Genomic DNA, 27,646 nt, shown 5'->3' on the forward strand with positions numbered 1-27,646 from the left:
CTGATCTTTCGCCCCATTTCGCAAGCTGTTTATTTATTACTTTGTCGATTCTTCTGACTTAACAGTTCGAGCAGTAGAATTTTTTATTTTCAATTGTAAATGAAAACCTCAACATGCAGAAAAAAATCTCAAGTACGTGCTGTCACAGACAAGCCCAACGCTCGATTGCATCGACCCCACTGACAGCTCTCCTCCGGTTGAAACCACGTGTGCGCACTTTGTCGCAAAAAGATGACGAAATTGTCAGTGACGTGTCTCTGTTGACAGTGGACTGTGCGTATTGGTAAAAAGCAGCGCATTTTCTTTATAGAAATGGCTGTTGATATAACATTGTTATTCAAAGCAAGCGTAAAAACGGTGAAAACACGAAACAAAGCTATAGGAGTCGGATTCGATTCTACAAAAGACGAAATCTTTAAGAAAAGCAGACCCAAGAGTGGATTTTCGACTAGAGCTAAGGAGGTGGTAAGTAACTTAGCCACCTGAAGTGGCTAACTGAAGGAAGAGAAGATGCAACGAAGCTAGCTCTTAGTTTGGCATCTGGCTAGGTTGTCTTATGCATCAATCTGTGGTCTGCAATGATTTCCTGTGTTATTGATTCAGTTAGTTAACTAAAGTTAGCTGCTGTTTGCTGAAAAAGAAATATCTCTGTTGAAAGTATCCTGACTCCCTCAATGGTGTAACTTAGCTTGTTGTCGTAGCAGCAAGATGGCTACCCTACAACAACAATTGTAGGGCATTATATTTGTGCATCAATAATGGATTTATTAATTGCAATCGCACACAAGGAGTATCGTTGACTTCTGCAGAGCAGAAGTTGACGGGTGAATCTGGTAGCCATTTTGGCTCCAACATCTTGAGCCAATATGGCGTCAGTGTACTGTATTTCGGAGATGTGCGGCTTCTTAGACAGCATTTCATTTTATGAATTCCATAAGATTCCGTGTTTATTGCTTCGTTCAAGGTTTTTAACTGAGATTGGTGTAATACATTTGTGGGACCTATGTGGGACCAGCTTACAAGATGTATGTATGTTAAACAGAACAAAGCATAGCCAAATGTGCCTGCTCAACTATGGGAAAGGTATAACAGCAAATACAACAGTACTTGTCCATAGCAAATCCTAAATTTATCCAATTTAGGATAAGACGTTGCGCAGATGTTGACACCACACATGTGCAGTAAGCAAGCTTTGTCAGATCTACAAAGTGTTTATCTTCTTTCCTTGTTTGGCATTTTGGCATTTTGCATATTTGCACGCTATTTATCCATGTGAATGTCTTGTAATTTTATTACATATACTTAGTAAAAACTAAATGGAAAGATATTATATTTATAGAGATGTGTTTGTTATAATATTGTCGTACTAAGTAACCACGTACATGCTACAGAGTTTGGAGCTGTTTTCTGCCACTACAGAACTGTCTTGGCACTTGCAGTGTGACTAGCACTAGTGTGACTTGCAGTGTGACTAATGCCAGCCACTGTAAGTCTAAGTACACACTTTCTGCCTAACTTATCCATCTCTCATCCTGTTGATTTGTGATCTGAAGCTGTCTTTTACTCTGGGTTTCTAATGTGTCTCAGACTTTACTTCCTTGTTCGGTCTTTACATACTCCTGTGGAACTGTACTAGTTAGCTGGTGAGCTAACTTGCTATCTGTTTAAAAGTGTAGACAGTGCAATCTGGCATATCCTGATAACTACACCATTAGCTGGTATATCTGTGGGTCAGGGCATGAAGCTGTCACATAACAGGTTTAAAGCACCATGTTGTTTTGGCCCTGTATACCCAGAAAAGAGGGTGCTCAGGCTCAGACAGTGGTAAGGAGCTGGAGAGGAGTACTCTGGTGTTGTCAGTAAAGAGGGTGTTGTGTCAGGCTCTTAAAGCTTGCCTACTTATGTTGAGCTTTCATATGCAGCCAGATCTGATACAAAGCCAGAAAGTCCTCCATATCATCAGGCCATGTTTTCTCAGTCGGGTGGACAAGCGTTTTCTCTCCAGAGCAGTTTTTCTGTATGACTGGAAAATACCAGACTCCCCATGACTTAATAACTGAATCATTCAACATTGTGTGTATATTGGAAGCACATTTCCTTGGCTCCTGCAATTCAGCAGCTACCAGGCTGCGGTTATTTATGGTGGAAGGAGGAGCATACTTCGAAGGGTGTCCTAGAAAAAAGTGGTTTACACCATTTTGACATCACAAGGATTTCACCTTTTATTCCATTTCTATGTGGCATTAGAATTCAGCCCACACTAACAGAATTTACCTACAGGGGTCAGTCTTTTAGGGTGAGCACCTTTAATATTTAAAGATCAGCCTCAGTGGTGCGGCGGACTCCTCCATTTGTTAGATAGTACATCATAGTGAGGTGGAACATTAGACATTTGACAGTTGTTATCCATTTTTGTATTGCAGCTTTTCGGGGAATCCAGATTTGTTGTGGAAATGTGGTGAGCTGTTTCGTTGTTCAATTGTAAAGAAATGCTCAGAACAGCACAAGCCTATTTCACCAGGACACTCAGGCATGGATGAATAAAGCAACATGATTGTAGAGAAATAAAAAAAAATGATAGCAGCAAAAACACACAGAATGTGGTGCCTCCCTGTCACCACAGCACCATGGGTGTCCATCCTGTAATAGTGGTCCCCCTCTGGTTTTCCATGGGGTCGCTGGAAGTGACAACACTCAGACCAAATTACGCCAAAGCTGCTACACCACTTATTGAACTCATCACCTATCCTTAGCTGCATTCTTCTTCTGTAACTTCTAGTAAGCTTTTTTTGTTTTGGTGCCACATTTATCTGTTTTTTTTCCACAACAAAGGAGTTGTCAAAGAATGGCAATTACCATTGACCATTAGTTTTGAGAGTAGATGTGTAGATGTGAGATGCAAAAATGCAGACATTGTTAATAGCCAACAGTCTTTCATCAAGGAATTTTCTCTTCATTTTTATGTGAGTGTAATTCTCTGATTTGGGTGGATTGAAGAGGAGTCTTTGCCTGTATGTATTTTTAAAATACTGCTTGTTTCTTAGAGATAGCGAAAGATAACAAAAATTACCAAAAGCCTCAAAACACATTCTCTTTAAAAATACAACTTTGTCATTTTTGTGTAAAAATATTTAGTTCTTTCTCTTTTAATTTAATCAGAAATGAATGCTTTGTCCCTGTAATTTACATACTTTTTCTTTCAACCAAGTGGTATTGATGGGAAATAGCAACAGAGTAGGGAAAAGATGATTCATTTCTTTGTTTTCCGTCTGTTTGGATATTTCAGCTGAAGGTTAAATCAAATGAACTGTACTTTTTTAATGAAGTTATTGCACAAATAGATTGCTGTGCCAAAACTTCCATTGAATTAAGTCTTTTTTTTTTTTTTAGTTCAAATGACACTCACTCAAACTGCTTTGTGAGCCACTTGAGAGTGAGTTTATGAGCCAGTTGACATTAAAGTCCTCTATTTCAAAGTCTGGAATTTGGAAGGGAAAAAAGCAATGTGACGATAATGCATGTCGATTTCACAGAAGTGGATACGTTGGCCGTGGCAAGATCCGGAAAGGTTTGTCCCTCCTCAAGACAGACGGGGCCCCCACCCATCCCCGCTCCCTCAGAGTTTCCAAGAATCCCCCCCTCCCCAACACAGGGTTTCCTTCTCGAGTCCGCTGCACCACCCTCAATAGCTTCCCAATGCGCTCCTAATCCAAATCCACAACTGTACGACCAGCTCCTCCAAACACTGAATTTGCTGTTGTCTCTTTTTTTTTTTTGGAGTGATGAACCCCACCCATTAGGCTGGAAGGCGCAGATACGGTTTAATGAAGGTATAGAGCCATGCCCGACCGCCTGGTCGCTAAGGGCTGGAAACCCTATCTCCTCTGTGGAGCCTTGTGTTCCCTCTGTGTCCCGCATGGCAGATATGGCCTGGCAACCCAGATCGTGACTTTGGAATGTCCTGGCTGCAGACGGTTATATTGCGGTCTTACTTCCTTTTTTTTAACATAAAATATATTTTAAAAAAATTCCCCCCTTCGAAAAGCATGATTTCATAAACATGCAGCAATAACATTTTCGTTCAGCTTCTAACAGTTTCTTTAGGAAAGCCGATCCCCTCAAGAGCCAGTGATTAAAGGTAGAAGATCAAAACAGAGAGAATATTAAATTAGGTCCCCAGTAACAATGTTGACGGTTTGCCCATAATGCCCAGCAGATGTGTGCCTTTCAAGACTCGCATAGCTTTCTCCGTTCCCTGCGACAGTCAACAATATTGATAAAAAGAAATGGAAAATAAGTTTTGTTTTTTTAAACACAACTCCTCTTAGAAACATAACCTGGTTTGTTGCAGACCTAAAAAGGGTTCATTTACTAATAAGATGTGAAGGAGTTGAGGCTGTCTTGTCTCGAGTGAGTCCGTGCAGTCCTCTGTGATCTTAGTTTCAATGTACTCTCCTTCTCAGCGGCATGCCACCTTCTCATATTGAGCATAAGAGCTTATTCTAAATTGTTAAATTGTGTGTAGAAATAGCATTTGGCATTTGATCGTCCCTTTGCAGCAGAATTCAGAAAAGGTGGTTTGACAGTATTTTCTTTGAATTCTCCAGAAGTGTTTCGGTCAGCCAACACAAATGAACCGTATACTGAAAATACACTTCTCAGATCTGGCTTGGGTTCACATGAAGTGAATTGACGGGTGCACACTCATTGCTGTTCTCTCTCGGTATTTTCAGAAATGCTGAACATTTAAAGGGCATTATTGCTATTATTATTATTAATAATTATTAGTCACTCAGACCGATTTGAGAGAACAGATGTAGAGAAAAACAGTAGCAATGTAATTATCAGTTTAAAATGTAATCTGTAAACTGGATTAGTCTGTACAATTGGTAGTATTAGATGAGTAGAGAACTTGACAGTTTGGAGATTTGGCAAAATTAAACATAAATGCTACCCACAAATCCAACAAGGGTACAATATGAGGAACATAGGAGATTATATCACAGTCATTGATCTCTAGTTTTCCAAATATTTACATTTTATCTACGTAATTTGAAATTTAGTGAGTACTGTTTTTTCACATTTAACATTTAGATGAATTTAGATCATTACAATAGGTAAAAATTTATAGAGAAGACAGCTCTTGAAGATTGACTGGTAAATGGGTTAATCATTGATGTCACTTAAAAACACCACGGAAAGACTGCCTTTGTTTCCTCTTTGTTCCTCTGTTGTTATTGGAGTTCTGCCTTTGATTTTACAGTGCTCTAGACTTCTGTAACGTGTGTGCCCTTGCAGGTGAGGGTGTTTGCTGTGTAGTTCCCAGGAGTCTCTGTGAAGGTTTGAGCATGCTCAGAAAGCAGCCCTTTCACCACGGACCGAGGCCTCAGTTTGCCGCTGTGGGGAGCCTAACCGAACGCATTCCTTCTTTCGGAAGTGAAAAGTGACATTTCACAACATGGTTACAGTGAGCGTCCAGCGAAATGTCCAGAAGCACAGAGTACTTCTCAGTTTCTCTGATCGCTTAGAGGAAAGGAGCTGATGGAACGACAGATGCAAGGAAACGGGCTCTTCGAGTTTCCCCAGCAAGTGTTCCCCGTGCTAGCAGAGGTCAGGGCCCGCCCCATGGCCAAGCTGAACCGGTTCACCCTCAATCCCTACAGCATTGCTCTAATGAGCACATGTCACTGTTCAGTTCAGAATGAACTCTTTCTTCTTCATCAGTGATGAGTGGATAGGCTTACGGTAGAAGGTACCTGCAGGGCAAGGCACAACTGAGAGAAGATTGCCTGGCGTCCTCTCAGCTGACACTGAGAGAACACTTAAAATTCAGTGGTTCTCCCTCGTCTCCACTCAGCTGTGGCCCCAGCTTGCGTTATTGCTTCCTTGGACGAACAGAAGCCGCACAGGGTTAAATGAATTACAAGCCTTGAGAGTATCTTGAGGTTACACATGGTCCAGATCAAGGTCTGGCCACACAGACTGACCATCAGTTACAGGCCAGCTTGGTTTACTTTGTGATGAGATACTCTTAGGAAACCCCAATAACACATAACCACAGCAATTATACCAATGTTTTAAAATGAGTAATTATTATAGTTTCTTTTTTCGTTGATATTTATTTCAGGCATATTTTAATTGACTTTTTAATATATTACAGTGTCTCTCATTTAATATCAGATTCTGTGGATGGTATTTTGAAAATGTCAGTTATTTAGCTTTTTCCTGTACATTAACTGGCCTTGGTAAAAGTTTTTTGTCATTTTAAATACTGCTGTCCACAGTGGATTTGTCAGTGTCAGTGAATCAGCCTGCACTTGTATGTAGCCTGCTTGTGGCCTTTGTTTTCCCGCAAATTTTGGAGTGAGAATGATTTGTAATTGTGTGTTTACATCTTCAAATGAGACTACTGTGTCTTTCCCAAATTACTCTACGGTGTGCACTGAGGCGTGGACAACTGTGGACAAAGAATAAGTTGTTCTCATTAAAAGCAATGGTCAATCGCATGGAAATGGCTGTCAGCTATATGGAAGAGCACTGAATTGGAATCACTGTTCAATTTAGAGTGTCTGTTGCCTTATTGACTCTTAAGTTCCTGTGCTTCTGAAACTAGCTCTCAATAATACCTGTATTCATCCAGAGCACCACTTTGCATAGTCAAGTATTATTCATTTGCTGTACCATTATGGTCAAAGTCTTTTTTGTTTATCTGTTTATTTCTGGTTATGTTTTAACTGAATGGTGTAATGGCAAATTATATTTACTGTATTTCTTTAAGCCCAGTGTCATGGGAGAGCGTTTGGGGGTTAGGGTGCCCTTAGCAAACTTCATGCCCCTTTAAATTTGAATTAAAAAAATATCTGTGCATCTGATAAATCTGTCATAGAACTTTCATTAAATCACATAAATTGTAACCAAAAATGCTATGTGGCCAAGTGATTGTAGTAGTGACCTAAACAACTAGATTAGGCTTGGATTGCTCCCTAGAGAATTATAGCCTTGTTCTCAGTATTTGTTACAGTATATGGATTTTAATTTTAAAGAAGTCTGTATCTCACCTTTGACTAAACATTGGAATCAATGGATAACTCCAGTAAAAGCTAGCTACCTTCAAGGTGAGGGAAAAAGGCAGAAGATAAACTTAATCAGCAGCATAAGCAAGCATATTCAAATAAGGTAATGGTACCTATGTGGTATGAGACTGAACTAATTTAATGCTGCTATGTGAAAAATGAAAACAAACAAATAGTTGGGTTCTTTTAAACTGTTAAAAAATAGCGGCAACAATGGGTGCCATAATCAAAATTTTTTGCAGTTTTGCAATAGTGCGTGCAAGTAGTGGCCGACAGAACTTTTGATTGACAAATCATTAATAGGAATAGGCAATTGAAAATAACAGTAAAAAACAAAAACATCCGTGTCTTTAGGAGGTCGGAGCATCACTGGTGTACAAAAATGTAGAGATCAGTAAGTCCCAGTGTAGTCCCACTGATGGACACTCTGTATGGACATTTTCATTACAGCTGGGCTCAAAATTTTAATCAGGGTGTACGAGATGTTTGATATCTATAGAAAAATGTCTGCTTTCAGATTTTTGTGAAGCAAATTTGAACAGTGTTTATGCAAAATGGAAAAAAAAGAAAAGGTTTTCATGGCTTGTTTTAGTCATTTGTTCTAATAATTAAATACATTGCCAGGACTGAATTAAGTAAAGAGTGAAATTGGTAGAATGAATTTAGATACTCAATTGTTCAGCTAGGCTAAGTCATTGATGTAGACCCAGGAGCAATTAAATATCCTATTGAACATAATCACTCAGATCTTAATTGGCGATCTGATAGGGTGATTCCACATTTGTTTAAGGTCGTAGATCTGTAGAAAAATAAATGCAAGAATAACTTTACTTTTTGCAGCATTTTAGTGGCACAAAAACAGACCCTAATTCCTTCAAGCACATTTATTTTAGAAAGCAATTTTGCCTGATAACTATCAAGAGAGCTAATATCTGGAGATTTATTCAGTTAACCACTCCACTAAACCAAATTCATTGAGCTCCACCGGTGTAAAAAAAAAAAAAAAAACCTACACAGCATGCATTTTGTATTTTCAAGTGATACTTCATTGGGATTTTAGAGTGAGGTCTGTAAAATAACATGACAAGCATCAGCAAACACTTGCATGTTCCCGAGCACATATAATACAGGAGAATAGTCTTCCTCCTGTTTAGACACTTTAACCAAATTGCAGCATACATGGCCTGGTAAGTGCTCAAAGGTTTGAACTATTAAATACATTATTTTCTTTTTTTTTTTAAAGACCTAAATCCCCCCTTCACAGACGCACACTCACACACACACGCCGGCCCATATGTCTTACACTTCCAGCCGTTTTCATGCTTAGAGGTAGGGTACAATTGTAGAAAATGACTTAAAACCTGACAGTTACCTGGGGCGTTTCCCTCGGGGGAAGTAAGAAACCATTAAAGAGATGAAAGAGCGTTTGGAAAACATTGACCTTAGCAGGCAGACAGCGATCATAAGGACCCGTCCAAACAGCTCTGTCCTCTGTTTTCTCCCCCTCAAGAGCTCACTGCCCATGTGTGTCTAATCCAGCAATTACAGAGCCGGCTCAATTACCTTTTCAAACTGTGAACAGACCGGAGACTGGGCAGCGCGCGGAGTTTAAGGTTTGTGTCTAGACCACAAATTGACCACAGTCTAAAAGGCTAAAATTTATTTCTAATTTTTGTTATTTTTTCCATCTCTCTCTCTCTCTCGCTCTCTCTCCCTCTCTCTGTCTGTCTCTCTCAGTCTGATAGGATTGATTGTTGTAGTGTGTGTTTTTTTTTTTTGTTCTTTTCTTTTTGTTGTACTGTTTGACAAGTTGTGGCAGCAGCAGTGAAAAGCTTCATCGTCACCTTCAGCGTAGTTTTCACTTTCCAAACCTACAGCTGTTTGAAGCTGCTGCTGAGAGTGGTACCGCTTACCGCTGCTGTATTTGGTTTTTTATTAAAACAGCTCCAGTGGTAATGCTAAGCAGTGAACCCGATACGTTTTTGGAACATAGTGCCGGGGAATTTAAAGTGTACCACTCAAAGCCCATAAGGTCTGGCCTGGTGCTGCAAGAATCATTGGGGGAGATGGTACAAGAGTATTTTCTGTCATGCCCTGTAGATGTTAATAGACTGGCAGACCTTAGAGAGGGCCTTTGAAGATCTCAGAATTTGACCTTTTAGTAGTCACCCAACCAAACTGAACTGACAAGTTGGGATTTCATTTTCTGTTCATTTTCTGTCTATGCTTTAGACAGAGAAGTTGTTGCAGGTGAGTGAGCTACATTGCCACAATTGCATTGTAAGAGTTTAGGATCCAAATAAATCTGGTTGCTTTTGAGCCCCATTGCCCTCTGAAAGGCCAACAGTTATTCTCTCTGCTTGTGTTGTCTCCTCAGGCCATGGACTTCCCTCAGTGTCTCATCTTACTTTGGGTAAAATAGGAAAACTACGCAGTACCGTACACTTGTATCGCCCATTTGCCTTAGTCCCTAGTATTACATTTACAGTCTGTTGAGTTTAAAAGCTTGTATAACCGGACTGAGAAATGAACTGCCTCGCTGTCCCTGATCACCCGTGTCAGATGCCCCGAACACAGCCTCTGTTCTGTTGGGTTCAACTGGGTTTTGGCTTTCGATCAATGCACCGTCACACAGACGTGATTTTTAAGACGTAGGCCAACTTAGTGCTCATGCTTTAGGTTGTTCTTTCTTTCTGTTTCTCTTTGTTCCTGTCTCTGTTTGTCTTTCTTGAGCTGTTGTAGGCATAATAATATTCACACAGTGTCAGTATTTTTATGGTAGAAATGGTATGGTATTAATTTACAGGGGCTTTCTTTCAAGGGAGATAGCTTGCATAAAGAAGAAGTTGTCTTTTTTCAGCCCAAAGAATGTACGCTAAAATATTATCTTCCCAAGCTAGCAGAACAACCTTTTTTAAAGGGTCATCTTTGTACCTTCACATCAGTACAGGGTGGACACAGACAACATGTTTCAGCCTAAACAAACTGAAATCTGGGAACAAGGGACCTTTGACAAAAGAGGCCAATATCTCCTATTTCCTCACAAGGGATCCCTGCTGCTCTTTGAAATCGCTGAACGTTCCCAGCGGAGAATAAAGCAAAATCCGCTACAAGTCAAGGAAAAAAAAAAAAGAAGGGAGAGGTCTCAGTTGCAGAGAATAAATTCTTCAGAACAAGACAGACAACAAAAAAACATTTTGTTTTGTCAACGGCAATAAAGCAAAGCCCGCGCCACGCAAGCGGAAAAACAGGCCGTTATTTTCCTGGTCGTTTAATCTCCTGGAAGCCACATCACTGGGGGCTCGGAGGCAGCGTCCCGGCGAAGCGAGCAGCATCCCAGATAAACACCCCGAGAACAAAGGGCCCAAAGCCATCCCTCCGCCGAGGGAAGTCTTCCCCCGCAAACAACCATGCAAAATCCACGCTTCCTTGAAAATGAGAGTGCCGAGAGTAAAAAAAATTACATATTTATGGTACGTTTAGCAGATGTACAGACCGAGGACCACATCAGAAGGTTATCCCCCCCACCACCACAACATGAATGAATGCACATCTTGTGTGTGGGTAAGAGGACATAGCGAATAAATTTGGGACATTGTTCCATTTTTTTTTTTTAAGTTTTTTAATTTCCTCCCGTATGAAAACACACACATGGAGCCCTCTGAGGTGGCGGTTTTCTCTTCGGCAGGCATAATTGAGCTGTTAATCGTATTGTCTTGAATAACCACCACTCGTCACTCTTGCGACAGATCTGTCAAAGGCAGCCGGTCAGAGAGGTGCGTTTCTCCCCAAACATCCCCAGCCACAGCTGTGCTGACGTTTGTGTGTGGGTGTGTTCGAAATGCTGTATCACTTCCGAAGAAGTGGACTTTGTGGCTAGTTAGTTTTATGTGACTGAACTTTTGTGATCCATCTCAGTATTACCCCAGCAGTGTCCTCTCTCTTGTCTCTCTGAGCCTACAACCTTCTGTTCATTGTAGTCTTGAACATTATCTGAGTTACTACTGCTAGTTACTACTACTTCCCTCTGTTGTTACCTGGCTCCCAAACCAAAGTTCACCTGCAGTAGTATTATGATAGCCACAGTTTTTGCATGGTTTGTCCATACCACAGGGGTGTAATGCAAAGGATTTTTGTGGCCTCGTCTTTCGAGTTGGTCCGTGAGCATTGAGTGAATTTTTACCCTACTAGATTTCTACTCCAGCAGCAGCCAAAGGACAGCTCTATACAGGCTAGCAGTCAGATCTCAGGGAGATGGAAACACCTGACGGTTTATGCGTCCCAAATTCTGAAGCATTTTTCTCCCTGTACGCTGAAGCTTTCGATGGCAAAACATTCACGGTTTGCTTGTGAGTTTCTGTGCTGCTTGTCCAGAGCATACAGTCACACTTGCTGGCTCACACAGGCCACAAACCTTTATCTTCTTTCCCTGTTTTTTTTTTTTGTTTTGTTTTATTGGTGTCATCTGTCACATGAAATGGTGTTTTTCATAAGCGGCCCAGCTGGAGAACAGGACACACACATGCCCTTTTTCAAACTGTCAGTGAAGTCATCTCACATCTGATCATGCTCTAATCATCTCACTATTGAGTGTGCTCACACTGTGTCATATCTGAGCATGCTCAGATCATCTCACAAGTGAGCATGCTCTAATCATCTCAAATCTGAGCGTGCTCAGATCGTCTCTCAGCTGAGCAAATCATTTCATTCCCGAGCGTGTTCAGATTATTGGCTGACTGATTGTTTTGCTTTCTCATCCTCAGAAACCTTGGAAAGTCCCAGGAAGTAAGTTTGTGTGTGTGTGTGTGTGTGTGTGTGTGTGTGTGTGTGTGTGTGTGTGTGTGAGTGAAAGTTCAATACATGCACAGAAGAATTGAGATTTTTGATTTTGTGTTTTGATGAAAATGTATTATTTTACTTTTCCAAAATAATAAAAACCTACATTTGTACAGTATTTTCATCAGGCATCTGAATGTATGTATTCTCACATTAACAGATTATTAGGTTTATAGGGGAGTCAGAATCCACTAAAGGAGAAAACACAAAATAAGTATGAGATTTTATATGGCTCATGACAGTGGACGGATTGTCCTGTATTCTTAAATGAATACTATACAACATACTGTATAAGTCTCTAAAAATAATGGTAGTCAATGCTGAAACACTGAATCTAATTTTGTGTTCACCTTTATTGCTATTTTTAGTTTTCCATATTAAGCCTATATATTTCTGACACAGTTCTGTATTTTTGTTGCAATTAAAGTGTTTACGTCTGTGGAATATCTGGTTTTCATCATGCTACCATAAGTTTGACCAGCCCTTGTGCACAAGCCTACATTTAGCTCTGCGTATTGGCATATGTACTTTTTAACTTTCTCCTTTTTGTGAAACAGGAAAAAAAGCCACTTTGGCCTCTGCCTGTAGTTTTTGTGGAGGTAAATAATATGAAAATTGATTCAGTTCTTACAGTATGTGCCTATAAATTGAATTTGCCATGACCTGCACAAACAAACGGAGCAGAGATTAGCCCAACTGCTAAAGAGACCGTTTAGCAGAAAATTCACCCTAGGTAAATCCCCTCAAATCACAACCTGATGTGTACTGAATCCTTCAGAGTTCAGCGCTGTGTGTGTGTGTGTGTGTGTGTGTGTGTGTGTGTGTGTGTGTGTGTGTGTGTGTGTGTGTGTGTGTGTGCGCGCGCATGTGTGTGTTTGTGTGCGCGCGCGTGTGTGTGTGTGTGTGTGTGTGTGTGTGTGTGTGTGTGTGTGTGTGCGTGCATGCGTGCGTGCGCGTGCGTGCGCACAGTAGGATTTGGCCCATGGCTGAGGTTGCTGCAGAGGTCACTGAGTTCCAGGCCCTGCTGTAATGGCAGTATCAGACTGCTGTGTTTTGCTGTGGTCTGAACGCCGTACCTCCACACACTCTCCCTGTAACTTTCTCACACAGTAACTGAACAATAACCAAACACTCGGCTTTGTTTCCATAGGAAATGTTTACACGCCGTCCTCATCTGTTAAAGTAATACGTTTGTGCCTTGTTAAATAGTTGTTATGATTCAAAGGACAAACTAACTGAGAAGCAAATGCAGTCAGCCTCCAGAAAGAGGAACTTCTCTGTCTTCTGTGATTTTAAAAATAAATATTAATCAACTTAAATCTGAAAATAGATCCTGGAAGCAAAATAGCTCCTAGCTACTAGCTAGAATAAACACTTTTGTATATGTGAGTATATAAAGCATATAAGTATTATTTGTGAGGTTTCAGTAAGGTGTAATGTAACAGTATGCTGTAGTGCTGTTCCAGTAAGCATTGTATTCCTGGAAAAGCAAAAAGTTAAAACCGCAACACTACGGTCCCTTGGTTTCAAATCTTATTGTTATGGATTAAATAAAGTATAAAGGATGAGGGTCTCCTTAAGGGTCATATGACTTTAATTGTTTTGTTTGTGGTAGAACGGCTTTACTGTTCAGATGTGTCATCAACATTAGTGTATCTTTTTTTTTAATTAAAAGGTTCTTGGGCATGTTGTAGTCGTGGATTATTTAATAAAGTACTTGAACTGCCTTGGACATCAGTTGTAATCTTGAATATGCTCCTATGCTTGTTGTTCTTGAAGTTTTTATTTTTTACATAAATTTAAAAAGCTTTTACAAAGAACATGATGTGTACTATCAAGAAAAGTTTTATTGTAAGATTTTATTTATCTAAGGCCAGAAACAATCATTTAAAGTCACTGAATTAAAGACTGTAATATTGTAGTTGTAACTACACCGTGGACCTTTGGCAAGTAAAGTATAATACGACCTTTAGTACCACATAGCCCATTGATTTGAATGTATCATGTCATGTAATTTTAGAATGTCAATAAAGTTAATTCCCTTGACCCTTAAATTTACCGGCCTGATGTTTCATTGATTTATCCTTTTTTCATGGCATTTGAGAAGTTTATTCCTTTGGTCACTGTCTTATGTTGTTTATTTATTTATTCTGAAAAATAGGATATATATAACCACCCTGCTTTGTTGGGTTTTGGGAAAAGGGCAAATATTTGGAATCTCCTTGAACTGTATTGAGAGCTGTCTTATGTGGTAGATGTTCCGTACTTCCCTTCCAGGAACTCAAAAAGTTCAGCTTTCATATAGCGCGCCATACCCTATATAGCATGGCTTTCATGGTGTTTTCTGTCCACATGCAGAATGGATTTGGAGATTGTTAAAAGTGTCAGCAGGCGTACAGCATCTAAAGTCTCTGCCATTTATAACTTCTTATTTTCACTGTGAATAAATTATGGTGAAGTTCTCTGTTGTTCTGAAAGGTTTATGTTTGGTCGTGTTTTTTCTTGTGTGTGTGGGGTGTGTGTGGAACTCATTGAAAACCCATCAACGGCCGAGTGCAGTCAGATCTGGGATGTGAAAACACATGTATGAGAAATAAACGCTGTAATAAAATCAACATGTAATAGAGTTGGCCATCCCCAGCGCTGAAGTGCTTTGGACGGCTCATGCAGACTCACTGTTGTCTCTGCTTTTGCCCAGAACCAAACGCGGTCAGAACAGCTGAGAGGGGCTCACAGAACTATACCCAATTACTGAAGCCCGGCTCTTTCGATCTTTATCGGGTTCTTTTTAAATTACCTGTTATTCAGAAAGTTCAAACAGCAGACTTTCAAATCCTCCCTGTAAACCCTTCCTTTAATTTTCATAATAATCCCCCCCCCCCCACAGCCCGCTCCCCCTGCCCTCCTTGTGAATGTGTGTGCGTACTACGCGCTGATGTGAAACAGAAAGTGAAAAGCTAGGGGCATGGGGTGGGGGGGGGGGGGGGGGGGTTTGATGATGAGATTAGATGTAGCCAGGCTGACTGTCTCCTTTGGCCTGAGACCCCCCCCCACCCAAGCCCCCGCCCCACACTCTCATACACACACACACACGCATGCACACACACACACACACACTGAGATCGCAAGGCCACCCCTACCTCATTGTTTAGGTATTACTCGCTCTTTAGGGTCTTAAATTACAAGAGCAATTGATCCCAGTGACCTCATGTAAAGCCCTCACGGTTTCAGTGGGAATCTGAGCCGAAATGTACACACACAGGAGGCAAATCAACTCATAACCAGGTTCTAGATGTTTTCTGTTTTCCCCCTCAGCGGAGAGTGGGGCTCCTTATTCTGTGAGTGTAGTGCCATCTGCTGGTGGGGAAGTGTATTACATGCAGTTAGGAAAGGTGACGCAAAAAATTGAATGTAGTTTTTACTTCAGTTGAATGTACTTTACTGATGGAAAGTGCCATACAGTTCATACGTTTACAATTGACTATTGTTGATTTGCCCTTTACAGAGTGTTGGACCTTAAGTCTCTCCCAGATTATGGAGTGTCACTTATTCCTCATATTTATTTACCTGCAACTTTTTATATCTTGTCTTGTTACACAGTTGGATGTTTAGTGAAGAAGTTCAGGGTAGATATCCTGCTAAAGGTCACCGTGGCAATGTCCCCTCAGGAATGGATCCTGTCGTCTTCTGGTCACAAATCCGCTTGTATAATCACTAATCCACACTGCCACCTTATCGCATAAATGCCGGGCCATTGTGTACCACATTTTAGTTGGTGGTTAAAGTTTATACTGTAAGTACTAAAACCAGAGGCAGCTGTGGTTAGTATAGATGTGTGCTCTCCACTTTGTCCTGGTGGTCAGTTTTCAGTGGTGGCTTCAAGTTATAAAAGATCTGAAACCCGTGTTAGCTCAGCCTGCTAACATTACTGGGTTTTGGAGCAGAGACTGCTTATAGCTGGAAGAGGCAGACATTAAAGAAGCAACTAATGGGCTTCTTTCAGCATCATCAGCCTTGGTTTGTAGACAAAGTCCAGGCAGTCATCTCAGTCTGGGTAGAGGCCTATGATTAGCAGCAATTAGACTCAACACTTTACCGTGAAAAGGTTTAGTAACATGACTAAGTGCATAACTAAAATGAGTTTTAACAAAAGTGAGAGAAGTTGGAGAAGAAAATTAATAGATAATTGCAGGGTTTTCAAAATGCATGTGACATCATATGCTCCGGCTCCGTTTGTGGGCAGGCCAACCAAAAAGTAATCCTGCCATACCAGCTCATCCAACTTTGGTTCCAGTTGGAGCCAGCCTGGGTCTAGCTCCATGAGCAGGGGATGTTTAATGGGAATTTTTGTTCTCTTGGACTGTGCAGTCAGTGCAGTGAATATCACAGAAGCACTAGAATAGTTCCACTCACTAAAGGCAGTAATGACAGGTGTGCAGGAGCTATCCTGCCGCATCAGATCAGTCTAAATTTAAGTCAGTTCTAGTGCTTTTACATAGCTAGCTATGGTGGACATAACATAAACCAGCATTGTGGATTTTCTTGTCTGTATCGGTAGACCTCTGAACACAAAGACAAACCTTTCTGTCAACGTGTAAGTCATGGCACACTCACCTCAACTCAACTTTCCTCCTAAAACATCGGAACCTTTCTTCCTTCAGCCCCTCAAATGTGACCACTCTGAGTCCTGAACAACTATTAACATTTCACCCCATAAAATAGTGCTATTACTAAAACACCCTCACAGTCTGTATTCATTAGCTGAGGTGCTGAAGCCATGCTGTAGCTCTATTCATTTCAGCTTTTTTTTTTTGTTTGGAATGTGATCAGATTTGAAGAATGTATTTATTTTAAGGCCCCGGATTGTAGAAGCCTGTCATGTCTCAGCACCGTCACTGACACCTCCAGGATTCCCACAGTCTCAGGAGGTATTTTTAGAGTGGTTATTAGGAGAGAGCGGGGGGGAATGAGGTTACTTTACAACTGCTGCAATTTGGTAATTACAGTAATTAGGAAAAAAAGATGGTCGAGTTCCTTTAGAAAAATAATCGTGGCAGTTACGGTTACGGGAGGGCCTGTGCCACAGTCCAATTCATTGTGTTCCGTCTCACTCTCTCGCTCGTCAGGCAGTCTTAACAGGGCGCTGTCTGTACGCCCTGAAGACACACTCGCACCTCATCGTGGAGGTGGAAGCAATTTTGATGGTTTCTTTTTTTTTTTTGGATGTTCACAAAACGATGGGGGTAAACAGGAGGCCGGATGCCGTTTGCATGCTCCAGGTTTCCGTTTGCGTGTGCAAAGCAAATGTGAGGTGCAGACTTGCTGTCCGCGTGTTTGACAATTTTGCCATGTATTTTTGCCGCTGCAGTTTGCTTTGGCCCTTGTTTTCTCATCCTCGTTAGCAGACTTTGACACCATTTCTGAAACCTGTAAGCCAGACCTAATAGTGTTTCTCTTAGTGCGTCAGCGTACTGAAGGAGTATTCCACTCAAAAAATTAAAAGGCATGATGCAAACACATGTAATGTAAATGGCGCATGTAATTTTTTTCATGTGCTTTTGGTACATAAGGAGTTGTGAGTTAGTATAATAATGAAACAGTGGTGTCAGGAAAGAAGAGGTGACTTAGGACAGAAGTTGTAATGATTTAGTTTTGAAGAAGTTGATGGTTTTTTTGTAGGAACAGGAGTGATTTCCTTTGGAAGAGCTGTATTACCCTGAACAAACTAGTACCGTTACTTTGTGTTAATTGTCTCCCCACTTTGAGTACAAGCTTATCTGACTGTAGTGACACTATCACCAGGTGCATTATGTGTACATTATTAATAAGATTCTCATTATTAATAAGACTCTAACTACATTATAAAATAAGACCCTCTATAGAGCTTTCTAGAAATAACAAGCCTGCAGTATAGGAAAAATACCTTTGTCTGCATACGTATGAATGGTTACCAGTATTAAAGACATGTCCTTGGATGAACCTTTTCACCACAGATAATAATAATAATATGAGCTAGACTGTTATTAATTTTAGCCTCAAGTATTTAACTTGTCTCTTTTTTTTCAGATCTCCAATATCACGAAGCTGAAAGATTTTCTGCTCCAGCACAGGAAGGACTATGTGAACGCGGGCAGGTAGCTGACTTGTTTGAGTCTGTTAAACAGCGCCTTCTCTGCAGGCTGCTCTGTTCTGGAATCCTAAGTGCTGCCCTCCGATTGGTGGAGGGAAGCAGGCTGGCGTGAGGTCAATTTCAAGTGGGGTGGTCTGCTGAGGCTTTGCCTAATTGTCTGAAATAATTGACGTGAAACCACTGAAGAAGGCAGGATCCAGCCCTAGGTCTAATCCCTGACTTCCTGTGTTTAAGCCCTGGGGGGTGAGGGGAGGGTGGGTCAGGCAGAAGAAGTGGAACATAGCTGTAACACCCTCCCACTCTATTTAATTGGCTTATGATTGAGGGGTGTTATTAATGAGAAATGATTCCTACACGGTTTAGAGTGGAACTCATGTTAAAACTGATCTTGTCAGGTAAGAATGCGCTTTCAGGCAGGTTCTTGTAATGAGGAGTGGATTAGATATCATTAAAGGCTGTGTGATAATCCTATACTTATTCAGTGGAGTTTTAATACCTCTTTGTACAAGGGAAAATACCACTGCTCTACAAGATTACCGATGGTGCCGTGTTCTTCTGGGGTTTCATGGTTTATTCAGGCCAGTATAAACGAATAAACCAAAAAGCTAAGTGTTTGTGCTGCTTTGAGGTTTGTGATTGGATCAGTTTTTTGATTTGTTGTAGACCATATTTATTTTTGCTGAGACAATTAGGAAGCCCTCCTGAGTTTTAGCCATAGTTACAGATCCCAAATTATCAGATGCAGTGGGATTAATTTTGGGACACTTCAGTATTACCTTTAGGAACAGGGATTGCAATATTTCATTTTCTCACTAGAGGGAACCATACCGTCATAACATACTGCTGAGATTATTACCTGCTCACTTTTGAACTTATGTAATCAAATCTATTGAGCCGCATTAAAAAGCTGCTCTGAGCTTCTGTTATGTGGAAATGTGGAAGTCTAACCCTGCTGTTTGATAACGGAGTGAAACACTTCACACTGCAACAGCAGTCTGTAAGGACCTTTGTGGCAGTGTAGCATAGTGGTTAAGAAGCAGGGCTTGTAACTGAAAGGGACATTGGGATTCCCCCGCTGTACCCTTGGGCAAGGTCCCCAATTGCCTGAGTAAATATCCAGGTGTATAAATAGATAACATTGTCAAAAACTGTAACCTATGTAAGTCGCTCTGGAAAAGAGCATCTGCTAAATGCCAGTAATGTAATGACATGAAAGCACAGTGCTTCCATGATATATAGTTCATAACTCATAAAAAGCTGTAAGAATCAATGGAAGTGCAGCATGGCTATATCGTGGGAGCACACTGGTCAGGTGTTCTCAGGTGGTTTTGAACCAGAATGAGAGGAGAGCTGGCTCGTTACAGACTTTCTTATCCTGGGCGATTTACATAGGTTACAATTTTTACATGTTATCCATTTATACAGCTGGATATTTACTGAGGCAATTGTGGCTTAAGTACCTTGCCCAAGGGTACAACAGCTGTGCCCCAGCAGGTAATCAAACCTTTCAGTTACAAGCCCTGCTGCTTACCGCTATGCTACACTGCCGCCTGCTCCTTACCACTGTGCTACATGCCATTGTAATGTTATCAAACGTAGTTTTGTGTGATGTGCCAGTGTTTGAGATGTGTGTAGCGGAGAGCTGTGTTGTGATTCTGTGCGCGCAGCCTCATCTCGTCAGACCTGACCCGCATGACGGACAGTGAGCGCGACCAGATCGATCAGGATGCGCAGATATTCATGAGGACCTGCTCCGATGCCATCAAGCAGCTCCGCGCCGAGGGTGAGCGTCCAGCTACAACCGCTAACGTGCGCTGTCAGCACTCACTGCCGCCTAGCAACACTCACTGAACACTCACTCTCAACACTCAGTTAGTGCTTTCTCTAACCGCTTGCTTAACACCACCACATCAGTCAGCCCTGTGCTGAAGGTGAACACCGCAGCTTCACTGTCACTGACTCCAGCGTTCACTCAGCACGTCCACCTGATGCAGTTCCATGTTGAATGTGAGTAACCTGCGCTGACACACACTTCACAGTTACTTTCACCACTCACAGAACACTCAGCTATGCACTGGCAGGGAGCACTTACACAGTCTCTTATAAAATTCTCTCTCTCTCTCTCTCTTTCTCGCTCTTTCTCTCTCCCCATCCATCTCTCTCTCTCTCTCTCTCTCTCGCTCGCTCGCTCGCTCGCTCCCTCCCTCCCTCCCTCCCTCTCTCTCTCTCTCTCGCTCCCTCCCTCCCTTTCTCTCTCTCGCTCTCTCTCTCTCTCTCTCTCTCTCTCTCTCTCTCTCTCTCTCTCGCTCTCTCTGTCAGTCTATGCGCTCCCCTCATGCATCTGAGAAATGGTCGACATCATGTTAATGTCACATTCATTGTGTGTATGAAAGCAACGCAAAACTTTTTTTCTATATGCTTATAGTCAGAAATGGTAGGTGTTTTCTACAGCTCTGATTTGGGGCGTACCATTCTCGGATTACTCTCGTTTGGAGTGTACCATTCTCAGATTAACAGCACGTTTAAAATGGGGACCGTGTTTTGTGTTCCTCAGCGGAGAAGCAGGTGATCACTCCTCAGGTGAAAGAACACAGGGGAGCGGTGCTGGACCTGATAGAAGGCTACCTGAAAGGTGGGTCTGTTTCACTGCAGAACAGGGCTCTTGGTGTTAGCCCTTTTTTGATGGCTGAGCAAACAAGCACTTTAATGAAGCACATCCTCTGCTTGTTTGTAAGTGTGTTTTTCCATTGATGTTGCTTATTACATTACATTGCCATTTAGCAGACACTTTTATTCAGAATGACTGACATGGGTTACAATTTATACATGTTATCCATTTAGCTGGATATTTGCTCTGGCAATTCTGAATTAAGTACCTTGCCCAGGATACAGCAGCAGTGCCCCAGTGGGTTATCGAACCAGCAATGTTTCAGTTATGAGCCCTGCTCCTTACCACTGCGCTGCACAACCTCCAGTATAAGTTATTAGAGCTTTGTGCCAATTTTATGAGTTCCCACTCATAGATTTATCAGGAGTGACAGCTGTCAGTTTGCCACTGCTGACCACTAACCTACAAGACATGCTGTCATACCACACTGTGGTGCGAAATAACTCTACAGTCAGCTCTCCTGTGGGCTGAACACCATGTTAGCAGCTAATGTATCACATAGAAAAGCATACACGTCTATGTTAATTTACTCCAGCTCTGTGAACGACTCGCATGTAGAATGTAGCAAATGTAATGTAAATGACTGTGAATGTAGAGCTAATGAAGGTTAGCAGAATTACTATGGGGTCAATAAATGAACTGAATTCATAACCAGAGGGTTGCAGGATCAAGTCCTGGTTGGGGCACTGTTGTTGTGCCCTAGAACCAGGCACTTTGTTGCCTTTGTTGCCAGTTGCTTAAATAAATATCCATTTAACATGATAGATAAAGATGTAATCTGTGTATGTCATTCCAGATAAGGGTGTCTGCTTGGAATGTAATTCTTAAATGACGTTCTTTACTACAAATAATAATGGAAAAAAAATGATGGTGTTGATAAATGGTAAACTAATGAATGATGTTGTTTGCAGGTGTGTGCAAGCTGTACTCTGAGCAAAGAGCGATCAGAGTAAAGAGGGTTGTGGACAAAAAGAGGCTGTGAGTATCTACGGATCATCAGCAACCCACCTTATTTATCATATAACATTACCATTCGACCAGACACTGTACCATCACCTAAACCCACTAGTTTGACTAAAGACTAGTCAGGGAATTAAAATTAATGGAGTCTGAGCTACATACAGTGATATATTGTTTTGGCTGTCCAAATACTACTGTACATGCTGAGATAAAACTGCTTGATAGTGTAAACATTGCCATTATTGAAATACAGTTTCCTGAAGGATGGCAGTTTCATTAAAAAAATTGCCAGGCAACAGATGTCAATCGTGGTCTGTCTCACACACGCCGTGGATCAGGCAACACTTTCTTTGTGCCTCCACAAAGCAAAGACACAATGCTTTTGGGCAGAGGCTGTGCCGCACCAGCTGGGGAATATGATTATTATTGATATTTAGAGTTATGCAAATGAGCGGGGGGCCTCCTGTTTTGTGAAGGGTGAAATCTCTTTGCTCCTCAGAGGCATGTGCTAATCTGTCTCCCCATTCACGCCGGGGCTGCCTCATTTAACTGTCTCGGCCAGACAGAGGACGTCCGAGCTGCTGGGGAGCGCTAACATTCTGTGAACAAAAGGAACCCCAGTGTTCTCATGGACGTGCTTGACCAGAGTCCTCGTAGGATCTTTTTTTTTTTCTCTTAAGATCTCCATTCTGTGTTTACCAAAGCAACATGGCAGGCAGAGATGAGCGTGCATGCTTGTTGTATTGCACACCACTCAGCCTTGTGAGGAGGAGTGAAGTGATTGTGCTCTGAGCTCTGGTGCACTCGTCTAACAATTCCTTTTGTTAAAGAAGCAACTGGGGGTAGATGCTGGATGTCTAGCTGAAAAAATACATGCAGCGGAGTACATTTATTAGAGCCTCTAATGACTGATGGGCAGCAGTTGTTTGTGATCCAGACCTGTAACCAGCAGGCTATGGGTTCTAATCTCAGCTGTAGTGGACAAAATGCAGCTATGTAAATGCATAATGTTAAAAAAAAATGTAAGCTGTTTAAATGGAAAATATTTAAAAATCTTAGGATGTTGATGGGCGGTTAGGGTGCCTGCAAAACCCATGAATTGATGCAAGGTGCTAATGTTGGGGCAGATCGAGGCTGGAGCCCGAACACCACGGTCACGTGGAGAAGAGCCCACAGAAGGAGCAGCCAGAGGAGCGGGCGGTGAAGGAGGAGACTAGCGGTGAGAAGGGCCAAAGATTCACTTTACCTGCACACACAAGTAATAAAGCAACACAAGTAACTAAACTAAGGTTGTTTAGCGGTGTATTTACAGAATTATTCATAATGTGTGAGTATAGGCAATATTTTCAGACATTTTTGGTGTTGAATTTCATAGATATGCTTTTGTCTAAGTCTTCAACAATGAGTAGCTATGAGAGGGCAGCTCATCTCCCTGGCAGATTACATGATACAGATATTTAATTGATTGGTCATAGATATGTCTTGTGGGTGTTTCCTTACAGAGAAGACCGTGTCAGAAGTGCCTGATAGCAGTTTCAGTTTGTGGGAAGATGGGAAGGTGGAAGATGAGCTCTCCCCTGAGGAAATTCAGATGGTACAATCCACTGCTACACACGCCTAAATATCCTTACAGCAATATACCAAACAACCACATACACAACACCCTATCTCTATATCCATGCACCAAACTCTTTTTTACAGCCATATAGCCAACACTCTCTTAGTAAAGCCACTCACTCAACCCAATGCACTTTCTTTCTAAAGTCACATACCCAACACTTTTTTTACAACCATATACCCAATACATACACTGTCTACAGGTCCGTATTCACCTCTCTTTCTCTGTCTAGAGTTGTTGTGATTTGTTGTTGATCCAGACCTGCCATGATTGATGTGGTGGTGAGGGTCCGTGGTTGAGCTCAGTGGTCAGTCTGTGGAGAAATGTCCACAGGCCCTCTGTAGGCCATGTTCTGAGCATCTCTCCCATGCTGTGTTTCCCGCAGTTTGAACAGGAGAACCAGAGGCTGGTGAGCGAGATGAGCAGCTTAGTGGATGAAGTGAGGTGAGGCCCTTTTTTTTTTTTAGGGGTTTTTTTGGTAACGACAGATGATTTTACTAATAACAACCACCCACAGCCAATTTCACTATTGACTTTAAACACTTGTATGTCAATCAGATAATTCCTGTGCGGTTATAGAAGTGAGATTACAAAATGAAACAAATGCACATGCTCATACTTCAGCCAGTTCATGGCGCATAGTCACCTCCCTCTTCATGAGTGAGGGTCCTAAGGCTAGCAGGATTGACTTCGTCTCATGTCCTGTCTCGTGCTCGTGACAGATTGCACTAGAAAATGATGCTGCAGTGATTACCATATTTCATCAGTTTAGTTAGTGTAATAACGCGAGGACATAGCACAAACTTGAGTATTCTTCTCCCCAGTGCTAACGGTATTATACAAAGGACTGAGCTGTAGTCACAACAGTTACAGCACAAATGTTTGTGTTTGCGATTCACACCCACCCATATCATAACACGTCTCTCGTTGTATGCTGGGGGTCCTTCATTCAACACGTGTTCCTTCACATACTCAATTATTTAGTGGCTGCTGTTGCCAAGATGCATTTTTATGACTATTAATAAAGGAAAAAGCTTTCTTGATGGATCGGCTATGAATCTTGTCTTAGGGCTGGAATCCTTACAGCACGTTCTGAGTGTTTAACCCGTCTCCTCATGCTTTCACTGGACTCTCAATCCCAAGATCCTCCATTGGAGTTACTACTACTGCTACTACAATCATCAGCATGTTCAGTTTCCACAGAGATATATGATACTGCCCACAGCTACTAAAGAAAAATGACTGCACACTTCCAATCAGCCAGTGTTTGACTGCCTCAGTGAGAATACACATGCAAATGCATGAAAAATTGTTACTTATATAAGCTTGCAACTTCACAGACCATTTTTGAGGATGTCGATGTTGCCAGTCTTGATACAGACATTGGCACCTTTGGTACAGTTAAAATGTGAGACAAATTCGGATGGTGGTATTAGTCTCCCTGTTGAAGTCTTGTTGGTAAATAGCTTTAAGCCTATGTGTGTTATGCAGGATACCCATCATCCTTGCTTGATGTATCTGATATTGTTTTGTATTCCCTCTCCACAGGCAGATCGAAGGGAAGGTGGTGGAGATTTCACGCCTGCAGGAGATTTTCGCAGAGAAAGTTTTGCAGCAGGTACCATCCTCCTCTCTCCTCAGATAATCAGCATTCTGCACAAACCCTTTTTTCATCCAAACAAACACAGACCTTTCAAAAAAGAACAAGGGCACTGCAAGAGAACACGATGTAAAATGAGGAGCCTCAGTGTCTCTGTGTGTTCTGACAGACGGCTCTGTGACTTTCCATCTGCAGGAGACGGAGATAGACAATATTCACCAGCTTGTTGTGGGCGCCACCGAAAATGTCAAAGAAGGGAATGAGGATATCAGAGAGGTAAATGCATTTTGAACATTCACTGTAAGCCATAAGCCAGCATACGACAACACAGAAGTCTGAGGTGCAGAACTGCAGAATGGGATAACCTCACCCTCAGTCATAGCATATGCTTTGTGTTTTGTTTGCATTTTGGAAAGTGCACAGCACATAGCAAGTCATGCAAATTTGTATCATACTGAACAGCACACAGGTAGAGCTGCAAACATTTCTCTTTGGAATTTACTGTTAAAACTTGCACTTGGACAGTATCCTTGAAGATACAAGGTACGCTCTTTAGAAAACAAGGGTTGTTGATTTTTTTAAAATCTTTCTACAGGCCATTAAAAATAACGCCGGGTTTCGCGTGTGGATCCTCTTCTTCCTTGTCATGTGTTCGTTTTCGTTGCTCTTCCTGGATTGGTATGACAGCTAATGAACAATGCGGAGGATTTAGTCACAGGAAGTGACATCACTGGGATGATGGAATGGGCCTAGCCCTTGGGGAAACTGTTTCCAGGAAAAACGAAATGCCCACTGCAGTTCCACCATCACCGCGGTCTTCCACAACTCCTGCCGAGAGACGGTGGAGACGTCACGGCCCACAAATCAGGGTCATTGTTGCCTGATTATGCTTGTTTTTTCCCGTTCCTCTTCACTAGCACATCTGCCCTTAATTCCTCAGTGAATAAAATCTGGACTGGTTTTGTGTGCAAACCAAAACTGATTTGAATCCTTTGTGTAATTTGTGTTTGTTTACATAAAGCTACATTAAATGCAGCGCAGGGTAACATGCATGCTGTCATACTTTCAAAGTGAACACGGCAAAATGAATATCAGATGAATGCGTCTTCTTATATTTGGTGTCTTTTTAAAATTAAGTTTTGTATGTAAAATGTGCCTTTGGAATGTGATCTCACGGTCTTGACGCTCAGCCAGACTCCATCCATGTGATTTTGTTTTCACCTGTGCACTCATGCAGAAATTAGCATTCTTTAGGAAGATATGCAGTGATCGCAATAATAAAATGGTTTCACTTGCTCACTCAGAGTAATGAGATACATAAATTCATGGTGTCTCGTCATAAGAAATGGGACATGATTTCATGATGTTGAACTCAAAGCTAAAACAAAGGCTTCTTTCATAATCAAATCAGTGTAATTTAATCTAATGTTACCATGATACCATGTTAGCATGAGTATACTGTAAATGTTTGATTATGAGGACAGTACATTTATCTAATGATCAGTGATGATATACTCTACTCTCAACTTACTATAAGCAGTAATAGATACAATATCCAAACATTCAGCTATTCCACTAAAATCAGCTATTCAGCTAATTTGGATAAAATGAAAGATTAATTCATTGTAATCATGCACATGAGTTTCTCATGTTCCTTTTGACATTGCCACTGTACATTTCATGAGGCAGACAACAATGCATTCATTTATCAGGGGCTGCTTTACAGGAGCTTCTTTCACCCATCATGCCCTGCTCTGGGGCGGGGTCAGGCTCTTGTCCCTCTCTGTGCTAACTGATGAATTCATGCAGAGGTCAGGGGTCAGGGAAACTCATCTTTCCAGTGAACTTGAAGTGGATCCCTGTTTTTTTTTTTTCCTGTTTCTCCTTGATTTGTCCTTCATTTTGCTCAGATCCAATCCGTCAGCATGAATGCCCATTCCTCACCTACTCTACATATAAGCCATCCTTTCCATTGCCACACACACACACACACACGTGTCCTCACGCACACAGAGTCAGGTCTGTCTCCTACTTCAGGAGTTGGACTAATAGTTCATGTTTAGAAGAGTGTCAGTGCCTGGTTTGTGCAGAAAGAGCATGCTCAGATCTGGTTGAGATGCATGTACTGCCACATGCACCAGCTGTACTCTTCTCACTCATTATAAGCCAGGCATTCTTAGCAATGCCTTCATGCTTAAAGCGTGAGGCTTACACAACATATGTGTGAGGGCACTGTGCAGAAGGCACCGTATACTTGCAGACAGTTAATAATATGACACAAGCTGATGTATAAGTAATTTCTGTTCACTACAGACATGAATTGAACATAATATGAAAACACATTTTGAATAATTACATGAGTACAACTGATTTCAGTATATACAGCCACACAGTAACGTTTACCACACCAAGTCAAATAGGAAAAAGTTTTTCATCAAAAGACAGTAAGAGGATGTCTTGTGCCCTGAGCACGTAAGTGTATATACTGCAGGATAAACACTATAAAGTCCTGTCATTACTCCAGTAAAATAAGGCACAGCACTAATAAATACTACTCCATCATTCTCTCATAAGACCTGAAGCTTCACGGCGTTAGATCAACACATCTGTTCATTTAGATTAACCTATTTTTGATCAGGGGCTGGATTAGAAGCAAAAAAAATGGTCCTGTCTGTAGCCACGAACCCAGAACAAATGTTGTCCTGAGGTCCTGTTGATACGATTTGATTTTGCCTCCCTAATGGCTTCTCTCAATACATCA

The 27,646-nt window shown here is 41.5% G+C and overlaps 1 protein-coding gene across 1 annotated transcript; it reads left to right on the forward strand.

The window, feature by feature from the left end:
• The first annotated feature begins 241 nt into the window (after nucleotides 1-241).
• Nucleotides 242-26,092, forward strand: stx18 (syntaxin 18). The gene is made up of 11 exons (XM_036551354.1): nucleotides 242-465; nucleotides 17,976-18,043; nucleotides 19,707-19,822; nucleotides 20,594-20,671; nucleotides 21,619-21,685; nucleotides 22,795-22,886; nucleotides 23,170-23,261; nucleotides 23,671-23,729; nucleotides 24,834-24,903; nucleotides 25,081-25,161; nucleotides 25,481-26,092. Exons 1-11 carry the CDS (start codon nucleotides 313-315, stop codon nucleotides 25,574-25,576), a joined length of 972 nt encoding a protein of 323 aa, XP_036407247.1. The 5' UTR covers nucleotides 242-312; the 3' UTR covers nucleotides 25,577-26,092.
• The last annotated feature ends 1,554 nt before the right edge of the window (nucleotides 26,093-27,646 follow it).

Source organism: Megalops cyprinoides, chromosome 18, assembly GCF_013368585.1.
Source record: "Megalops cyprinoides isolate fMegCyp1 chromosome 18, fMegCyp1.pri, whole genome shotgun sequence".
Lineage (NCBI taxonomy): Eukaryota > Metazoa > Chordata > Actinopteri > Elopiformes > Megalopidae > Megalops > Megalops cyprinoides.

Coding starts and splice junctions, on each gene's coding strand:
- stx18 (XM_036551354.1), top strand. CDS start 313: ATGGCTGTTGATATAACATTGTTATTCAAAGCAAGCGTAAAAACGGTG. Junction 19,823..20,593: donor CAAGCAGCTCCGCGCCGAGG/GTGAGCGTCCAG, acceptor TGTGTTCCTCAG/CGGAGAAGCAGGTGATCACT. Junction 24,904..25,080: donor CAGAGAAAGTTTTGCAGCAG/GTACCATCCTCC, acceptor TTCCATCTGCAG/GAGACGGAGATAGACAATAT.